Here is a 10,102-nt window from a genome sequence, read left to right on the forward strand (position 1 = left end):
ACCCAATCCAATCTTTCCTAAACTAACATAAACCAGATCTGAGACTGTTTCCAAGGCCCTGCCATCCCAGCCTGTTTCAGGCAGAGGCAGGATGCCTTAGGTCTGCACACTGAAGCCTCGGGGACAGCTATGGATAATGGACAGGAAAGGGTTAACTGAGAAGCTCCCTGCTGGGCAAGAGGAAATGGGTGTCCAGGATGGGGAGGTGCTGTCCTGTCCCACCAGGGGGACTGTTTGTGCAGTCCTTTAGGGACAGAAACACTGAGCAAGGGACAGAGACAGATGAAATTTCTTCTCAGCCATTCCCATGACCAAGCTGTACCTCAGTTTCCCTCTCACAGGAAGGACTCTGACGGCAGTAAGTTCCCTTAAAGACGAAGGGAAAGCAGGGCCCAACTTCCGAAGGTGCCCCAGTGTTGGGCACGTGCAGAGAACATGCAAGGGCTTAGCTGGCCCCCGACTGCCCTGCATGCCGAGCGGAGAGGACAGAGGAAGAGAGCAAGTCCCCTTGCCCACGGCTGTCTTTCTAGTGCGTCAGGCTTTGACTACCAGGCTCCACCCTCCCAGCCCGCCCTCCTGTGTTGATCCAGCATGTGCCCCCTGGCCTCTGCTGGGGTCTGGCCATTCTCAGGGATCTGCCTTCCACCCCCATGCAGGGGCGGGCAGAGGGAAACACATTCCTCATTGTGTCACTTCCCTTCATGGGCTGCCAAGGGGCTGAGACAGCAGACCCCCACCCTTCCCTCTCTGCTCACTGGTGTTTATTCTCATTTCCTCCCCAGCCCCCTTATGAACCCCACCCGCCTGCCCCACTGATGCTCTGCAGATGGGAGCAAGGCTGCCCAGAGGCCCCAGCCCCTCTCCCTGCCCTTTTTCTTGCAGCCTGAGCCATGCAGGGCCTCTCTACAGGGCAGCTTCCACAGAGCTGGGCAGTCTTCCCCTTGCCTCACACCTGCCCACAGCATGGTTCAGCGGTGACCAAGACGGTCCTTTGGGCTTAGTGGGTCAGCCACGGGACCATGAGCCAGGGGCAGCTGCTCCCTAGGCAGAAGCCCAAGGATCCCATGCCTGCTGGTCCGTCCCTGAGTGAGGAAAGCAGCTTGGGGCTGCACTCCCACGACGACAGGAGGAAATGGCACCCCAGGACCTGGGTGTTTTGGACTAGCTGCTTGCCACTTGGCTGTTTAGAATCCTTCCTGTTTAGCATATTCCTGGGAAAAACTGAGGAAGACACGAAGACATTCCTGCCTGGGAAGAATGCACTGCACCTAACCTCAGGCACGTAGTCTTGGGGGCTGTGGGCTCCAAAGGGCTAGGGTTGGTGCTTAGTGGTAAAGCGCTTGCCTAGTATGTGCAACACTCTGGGTTCTATCTCCGGCATGACAAAACAAGAAAAAAAGAAGCCATATGCACACACCTTTAATCCCAGCACTCAGGAGGCAAAGACAGGCTGACCTCTGTCAGTCTACATAGCAAGTTCCAGGCTAGCCAGGGCTATATAGTGAGACCCTGTCTCAAAAAGAAAAAAGAAACAACACTCCAGATTATCTAAACTGATCCGCTTGTTAATTAGATGAGGTCACGAAGACAAAGCAGTCTGTCCAAGGACAAAGATGTTGCTACGAAATGGAATCCACTGCTCTATTTCCGAAGAACCCTGCTATGTATAGAACCCGGGAAAGAGGTACTATATGGTGGCACATCTTTATCCCCACTGCCTTTTGCCCACCCTGGATCGTACTCTAGGTCCCTTGACTCCAGGTAAACCCATCTCCCTTATTGGTGTCAACATGGAGGAAGGGGCCCACCTGCAGAAGCAGAAGTGGAGGAGAGCCCAGGGCAGCCGTGTCCACAGAGCAGCTCTAAATGACTATACTGGCATGCACGAAGATGTGGACATATGACTTCATAGTTGGAATAAAGTGACACACTTTGGACAGTTTTCAGAATTACAGGTATAAAGTGATCCAAGACTATGGGCTAGGGATGTAGCTGATTTGGCAGAGCGCTTCTCCAGATCCACAGGTCTCTGGGTTTGAGCACTGAGCACCTGCTCCGTTCCTGTCCCCGTTTTCCTGTCCACCACCTAATGCTGCCTTCTCTTACAAAGTCCTTCAACAGTCAGCTCTCAGGAAGAACTTGCCAGCTCCCAAATATGTACACCATTAAAGCAAGCCTAACTTGAAATCTAAGACCTCACGTTGGGCTGATGACATGAAGTACAATCTAACGATTGAGGCGGTGTGGTGGTGGTGCATACCTCTGACCCCGCGCCTGAGAAGCTGAGGCTGGAGGATTGGTTTGAGGCCTAGCGCTATGCAGGCAGATCCTGTCTCAGAAAACAAAAATAATCAAACCAAAAAAAAAAAAAAATTAGGCGAAAGTGCTTAGTAGAATCAATCATATCCTCAAAAAGGAAAAATTTCCAGGGGCTGGAGAAGAACCTGGAACCCACCTGGTGGCTAACAGCGATCTATTCTGGGGGAGCCAAGCCCCTGCTGGCCTCTGTAGGTGTACAAGCCCAGGTGCATGTACATACATGCAGGCAAAACACTCACACATAAAATAAAAAATTTAAAAGAAGAAAGTTTCCAAATATCCATCAATTCATGAGTGAATTCAGACAGTACTGTCTGCCCACAAAGAAGAGTGCTGATATATGTTAAAAATGGATGGACCTGGAAAATGTTATATTGGATAAAGAATCTAGTTATAAAAGGTTACATATTATATGATTCTATTTATATGAAGTATCCATAATAGGCAAATCTAAGTCAGAAAGCAGATTAGTGGTTGCTTAGGGCTGGTCGAGGAATGGGGAGTGACAGCTAATGATTCAAGGCTTTTTTTTGTGGATGATGAAAATATTCTAAAACTATGTAGTGATGATTGAGCAATTTTGTGAAATATATCAAAGCCCATTAGATTGTGCACATCTAACTAAATGAGCGCATTTCATAGTATATAAATTATGTCATATTAGAGCTGTGAAGAATATGAGTTGGGGCGTGTTTGTGTATGTGTGTGTGTGTATGTGTGTGTCCACATTCAGGCATGGTGGGGTGACACAGAACTGGTTTCCTCTGGCCCCCACAGACCTCCCTGCTTGTGGGTCAGAAAACCAAATTACAGGTTTGCTGGCCACAGAGCAACTTGCCCTACACGGTTTCAGAGTTCACCAGAAAATGTGGGCTGCCTGCAAAACCAGCCACAAGACCCCTGCAGGTATAGAGACTACCGGGGGTGGCCAAGGACACCTACTATGGTCCCAGACTCACACTCCACCTCCTAGGACCTCTGTCCCTGACAGCATTCTACAGGTATTTATTGAGCACATACACTGGGCCAGGCACTGGTGCTGACCAAGGCAAACAAGGCTGTCCTTGAGTCGGCCAGTCTCTCTCTGGGCCTCAGTAGTCCTGGATCGAAGGACAGCTTTGGGGTGGCATTCCTCCCTAGTGTTGATGGGAATAAGAATTGGAGGGTGGGACAGAGCCCTGCCTAATGGAAACCACCTGGCCTGTAAGCAAGCCTTGATCCCCTCCATTCCCATGAGCATCTGCTTCTAATGAGAGCCCCAGCACCCACTGCATACCAGCCCCCAGGGCTCATTAATCTCATTAGGCAATGACAAATCATCCCAGGCTGAGCAAGCTCCCCTCCCTGGGCCCTTTGCTCCAGCTTCACACAAGCTTCTGCGGGCCTTCATCCACATGGAGTCTCACACCCCTATGCATGCTGAGGTCCTCTCCCTTGGCCTCTGGTAGGCATGGGGGCATCTCACAATGACCAGAACACCTTCAGATCCCTGAAGAGTGTTTTAGCAGCCTGTTCCTCATTGCACGTGCTTGGTGAGGGGATCTGTACAGTGAAGCAAGCAAGGGATCAGAGGAATGAGCCCTTCACCTACTTTGACACATTTCCAGGGGTGTGGCTCTATGGTACCCTGCTTGCCTAGCATGCACAAGGCCCTAGGTTCCCTCACCAGCACCACAAACAACAAAAGCTGGGCTTGGTGGTACATGACTGATTGTATCTGTAATTTCAGCACTCCAGACACTACATATACAACAACAAAAAACAACAAACAACAAAAAAAACCAGGGCTTGGAAAATGACTCAGCGAGTAAGGGTACTTGCTGCCAAGCCTGCCAACCTGCAATGGTGGAAGATGAAAACTGACTCCAGCAAGAAGCCCTCTGACCTCCACACATGCACTGCAGCATACATGTTTTCAAAAAACTAAAATGGGCTGAAGAGATGGCTCAGTGGGAAGAGCTCTGCTCGGTTCCTATCACCCACATGGCAGCTAACACCTGTCCTTAACTCCAGTTCCAGGGGATCTGAGGGCCTCTTCTGGCAGGTGGCATGGATGTGGTACACTTACATACATGCAGGCAAAACACTCAAATATAATAAAATGAAGTATTTTTTAAACAAAAATTAAAAACAAAAATGAAGGCACATTACATTTTAAATACATAACTACTTGCCTGAATGAGGAACTACAAACACAGGAGACGGGCTAACACCTTGCAATGTAGAATTCGGAAGGAAGGGAACTTCGATTTACTGAGAAAGCCCTTGCTCTCTTGAGCACTCCGGAGAAGAATTCATCTACCCCCATAACAACTTCTCAGGGAGGTTTTCTTACTCTCATTCTCCACAGGGGTAACCCAAGGCTTGTGGTGGGGGATGGGGGGTGGGGGTGGGGTGGCTGCCTAGTTTAATCTTGAACTTGCATCTTCCTGCCTCTGCCTCCTCTGTCTTTCCTCTGGGCCACAAACAGGCTTGGTCAGGCTGAGGGACAGTGAAGAACGAGGGTCTCAGTCAGGCATGTCTGGGCCCTCTGGCCAATCCCAAGGCTGGCTATGAACTACCTTTGCTAGTCAGAATTTTTGGTCCATCACATTCAGTTGATAGAGAAGCCGCCCCCACCCTGCTATCTCTATCCTAGATCGTCCACTACTATCCTCTTATTGTGATCCACTTCTGCATCCACTCTGACTCCCTTCTTCTGTCCTTCCTGCCCACACTCACAGATGTCCACCTGTCTGCCTCTTCAGCCTCAGTCAGGCCCTACAATGGAACGCAGATGGCGTGCAGATCTACTGCCCACTCTTGGCCAAAAAAGTCTCTCTCCCGCTTTCTCCCCCGCCCCCCCCCACAGTCTCCACACTGTACCCTTTTGCCTATTTGAAAAGACACAAGGGGCTTTACGCACCAGGAGGCCATGTAGGCACATTCTGGAGCAGTCTGGACCTACCACTGCAGTTATTAGACTGGGTCTGAACCCTCCCACAGAACTTGCTCTCTACAGACCGTGGGATGTGAAGCTTCCATGGCTCAGCTGCCCGTGCCTAGACATCTCAGTTCACTGGACAGAGAAATCAGTGTTTCCTGGCACCAACTACACACCAGGCTGCAGTGCTGTAGTGCTGATGAATAGGCCCACAGTCTAGGGGTCATCTGGTGCACTGGCTCCCAACCTCAGATGAACATTAGAATTGCCTTCATACTGGGTAAAATTCCCAGGCCCTATTTGACCCAGTGACTTAGCATCTCCAGGAATGGGGCATGTGGCCTATATTACTTAGGGCTCTCTCCCTACCCTGACACAGTGGTTGTGATGGATCCTTTTGTTGTCAGTTGGGCAAAGCTATAATTGTAATTTAGCCAAGACATTAATCCAGTGGGGTGCATGGCATGCATTTGTAGGTCCAGCTACTTGAGAAGCTAAGGCAGGTTCACTTGGGTTCAGCAGTTCAAGGCCAGCCTGGGCAACATAATGAGACCTCCATTCCAAAACAATAGACAAACTGCTAATGTTAGATGCTGCTGTGGAGTATTCTATAGATGTGAAAACATAATCAGTTGACATTAAGGAGATTATTCTTGATAATATGGGTGAATTCTTGCAATCAGTTGAAGGCACAGAGAAAAACCCTAAAATTTCTTGGAGAAGAAATTCTGTCTCAAGATAGCCGTAAACCACTCTTGTCTGATTTCCCAGTCTGCCCTAGGATTTCAGATTTGACAATTCTGACAGTTGTGTGAACCCAGTTCCTTAGAATATGCATCCTTATATCAGAAGAGTGGTGGTCAGCAGGCTGGAGGCCCTGAGCTCCCCAGCCCTGCCCTGGTATCCTCCCTGTCCTGCTATGTACAGAAGAGCCCTTTGCCTCTAAAGTCCTTCCTCCAGAGGCCTGCCCCGCATCACTAAAGCTCTGATCTTCCCATATAACACTCTGGGCACTATACAGATCCAAGAACAGAATTTTAAATTCAGAATTAACCTGACAAACCACCCCACCCCATGCCTGTTCTTTCAATGAGCACCCCTCACTTGGCACTTACTACTGATCACCCCAAACCCCCATTACATTTCCCTGTCCTCCACCCACTCTGTAGTCCTCTTCTTTGATTTTTTAAAAGACTTACTTATTTTTATGTGTATAGGTGGTTTTCCTACATAGGTACCTGGTCTGTGTGCACAGTGCCCACAGACACAGAAGAAGGTGATGGAGCCACCATGTGGGTCTTTCTCAAGTGCTCTTAACCTCTGAGCCATCTCTCCAGCCCCCTCCTCTTCACTTTTGAAGTGATTCAACCCTGCATCCAGCCCTTCTTGGGCCTTTTACCCTACCCCCCGCTTTTTTGAGACAGTCTCTCCTATATCTCAAACTCAGCATGCAGCCTCAGATATCATGAGCTTCTGATCCTCTTGCCTCCCGGTGCTGGGGATTACGATATGTGCACACCACCATGCCGGTTTTGGTGCTGGAAATCCCAAGGTTTTGTGCATGCTAGGCAGGCACTCTACCAACTGAACTTCTTCCTGGCCTGGAACTACTGGTCTCATAGGATTTCTTTGCATATATGTCTCCCAGGATACAGCACATATTTGCCATTTCCTGGGTTCTGTCAGTCAGAGGGTGAGTGACACAGAGGCAGGGACTGGGTCTGTTGGGAACACTCCATTGCTGGGATCAGGGCTCCATGAACAGCTATCACATGAATGGAGTTATTCATACCAGCAGAGGTTTCAGCTCAGGCTGGGAATTTTTTTTTTCCCTGACAAGGTCTCATGAAAGCCTAGTGGCCTCAAACTTACTGCATGAGATTGGCCCTGAACTCCTGACTCTCGGGAATGCTGGGATTATAGGCTTTTGCCTCCATACCCGATTTATGGTGCTTGGGATTTAACCTAAAATTCTATGCACTCTGTTCTTCCAACTGAGGCACATTTGAAGCCTCAGGGCCAGGAATTCTTGACCTTCTGTCCTTCCTCATGCCCATACTCCTCCCATACATAGTTCACAGCTCTGGGTCTAGACGCCATCCCTCTGTGGTGCCGGGAAGAGGAGCCCAATTTGGTACTTTTTGTTGGTAGAAGCAGAGGGTCACCTTCGTCAGAAAACACATCCTTGTGAAGGAGAAGAATGAGGGCAAAATGAATGGAGACAGCAGACGGCGGTGCCAGCAAAGTCACTTGAGAGTCAGAGAAGGAAGACACCTGAGCTGGCCCTGGCCCTGGGGGAGTATGACTTCCTCTAAAAGGCAGCTGAAGAAATGTTTGGTTTTCTGCCCTCTTAAGACCAAGACTGCCAGAGGAAGACCTGGCTCCCAAATGCTCAGCTTGTGGGAGAACAAACATGTTCCCATACCTGTGATCCCAGCACTCAGGAGGCTGAGGCAGGATTGAGAACTCTAGGCTAGCCTGGGCTACATAAGGCCCCTGTCTCAAAAGAAAAAAAAATCACAACTGATGATGCGTATTAGCAGCTAGACAGATGGTGCGGTCTGTAGATGGAGTGAGGACCCAGGTTCCTGTTAGGGCATTGCTGCAGTCTGTATAAATGATACCATCTGGGTGCACAGTTTGGGGCCAGAAAGAAACATACACAGGAGGGCGGTGGTAGCCCTTTGTCCTTATCACAGTTATGAGCTGCAGTCAGAGGGACCCGAGCTATGGCTGTTCACCAACCTCACCTCCCTCCCAGGACCCTCTCCTATCCCAGCGTGGCCTAGATCAGAGTTTTCTGACACACGTGGACGTGGACGTTTTCCCTTCCACTAAACCCAGCCAGGCCACCAAGCTTCTCTTCTTTTGAAGGCCTGTAAGAAAGCTTTCCCTTCCACTGGTGAAGCAGGTGGGAAAGAAGCTCACAAGAAAGCTGTCATGGTTAGAGACCTGAACACTGTTAAGTAGGCACCATCTCTGCTGCCCTTGAACCCTCTAGAATTGCTGATGCTTCCTTTGAACGTGACAGAAACCCCCAGCCTCCTTAATGATGGTGAATGAAGATGTTTGTGGTCTCCACCACACCAGTCACACCTGCCTCTTTTACACCTTCCACCACACTCGGCCAAAGCTTTGGGCAAAGCGGTACAGAACTAAGAGGAGGCATGAACTAAGGGTGACGTGGAGGGGAGGAGCAGAGGTTGCAGGGCTAGGGAGGGGCGGGAGAGAGCCAGAATCAGTCTCTGGGAGAGAAGAGAGCCCAGGACTTCTCTGTGCAGGAGACAAGTACCCAAAGTCACGGCACAGGCTACCATTCTGGAAGCATGCCAGTGGAACAGGGAATTTAGAGCAAGCCTTCATTTGGCAGGTAAGTGACTTGGCCAAAATGCTGAGTCAGATGTCCAGTCCAGGCCTTAACCCACCTCCGTGGAGCCCTCTGAACATGTTGTTATTTCCTTAACAACCTCCTGTGGCCCCTAGCTCCTACTCAATAACTTTTCCCCACAAACTGGTCCCAACCAACCCTGGGGTGGGAGGTCCTCAGCCTGGGAGGAGATTCTCATGGGCTAAGGTGAAAGGGGAACTGGAGAGACTTACAATGATACAGCTCCCAATACAGTTTCAAACCCACCAGGGAAGAGGGAGGAGACTAGAAATGACTGTGCTCCCCACTCACAACCCGGGACTCAGCCCCCACCCATCATGTCCTCTATCCTCCCCTCCCCTTTGTTTGTTGATTTGTTTTTCTGGAAGGAGGAAAGAGGACTCAGTGGCATTAAGTTTCCCTCAGTCCTTTCATGCTGGGCCCCCAGCTGGGAGGAGAAGGCTGGCTAAAGGACTCCCTCAGTTCTCCAGCTAATTGCTCATTAAAGAGCGTAATGAGTTTCCCTTTGCCCCATCCCTGCCTAGACCAGCAAAGTCCCTGCTTTGCACAGTCCCTACTGAAGAGTTAGACGCTCTGTCTCTGGGATCAGCTCTATCCTCTACAGAGTCCTAGTCTGAATTTGGCTCTGCATGTTGCAGGCTCCCTCAACAACCTACATCCCCATCCCCAGAGTGACCCTCCAACCCTTTGCTATCATGCCCTGCCTCCACCCCACCAAGCCCAACATATCCAACACTTACAACTTCTCCAGCAGGGACAGTCCCAAGAAGGATCCATTGTGGAGCCCAGTGATCTTGTTGTTGTTCAAGAGTCTGAAGGAACAGAGAGAACACAGACGTGTACTGTTAGAAGATGGAGGATGCCAACTGTAGATGTAGAGGGGACTCAGGTTCCTACGAGGGCCACGAGACATTCTGAGTAAATGGCACCACCCGGAGCTGTGCAGCAGACGCCCCACCCAGCACTCAAGGAGGTTGTAGGGAGAAGCTGAGGTGCAGTCCAGAGCCACCCATACAGAGGGCCCCAAGTCATATTTCACTTGCTGAGCCTCCGCATTGACTGGATCTGACCTGGGGCTCTGGTTGAGGAAGGAGGTGAGCAGGTGTGAGGTTGTGATTCCCCATTTCCACCTTGAAACTCCAGTGTCCGCCCCCTGAGCCCCTGCCATGCCTCGCACAGCTTTGCACTTGCTAAAGCCCAGTATCAAAGAGGAAGAATAGGGGGAACTGGCATTATCTGGGTCAGGAATAGATGAGGAAATCCTAGAGCCTGGGATGGCAGCACACATCTTTAATCCTATCGCCTTGTAGGTAGGAGGATCAAGATTCGTTCTCAGCTACATAGTAATAAGTTTGAGGGCAGCCTGGGCTACCTGAGACCCTGTCTCAAAAATAACATAGCAAAAACCCAAACAAACAGAAGAATTGGAGGGGGGAGGGGAGGAAGAGGGGAGGAGGGGGGAGGGGAGGAGG

General features: G+C 50.2%; 1 protein-coding gene across 3 annotated transcripts in view; it reads right to left on the reverse strand.

Moving 5' to 3' along the window:
- Positions 1-10,102, reverse strand: part of Adgra2 (adhesion G protein-coupled receptor A2) — a 37,572-nt gene that overhangs the window by 13,936 nt on the left and 13,534 nt on the right. For all 3 annotated transcript variants that reach the window (XM_029570677.1, XM_029570678.1, XM_008847598.2), the window contains exon 2: positions 9,371-9,442. In XM_029570677.1, the coding sequence (XP_029426537.1) occupies positions 9,371-9,442 (72 nt within the window). The remainder of the gene's footprint in view (positions 1-9,370; positions 9,443-10,102) is intronic.

The sequence above is a fragment of the Nannospalax galili genome, unplaced genomic scaffold, assembly GCF_000622305.1.
Source record: "Nannospalax galili isolate Female #2095 unplaced genomic scaffold, S.galili_v1.0 scaffold1183, whole genome shotgun sequence".
NCBI classification, from domain to species: Eukaryota; Metazoa; Chordata; class Mammalia; order Rodentia; family Spalacidae; genus Nannospalax; species Nannospalax galili.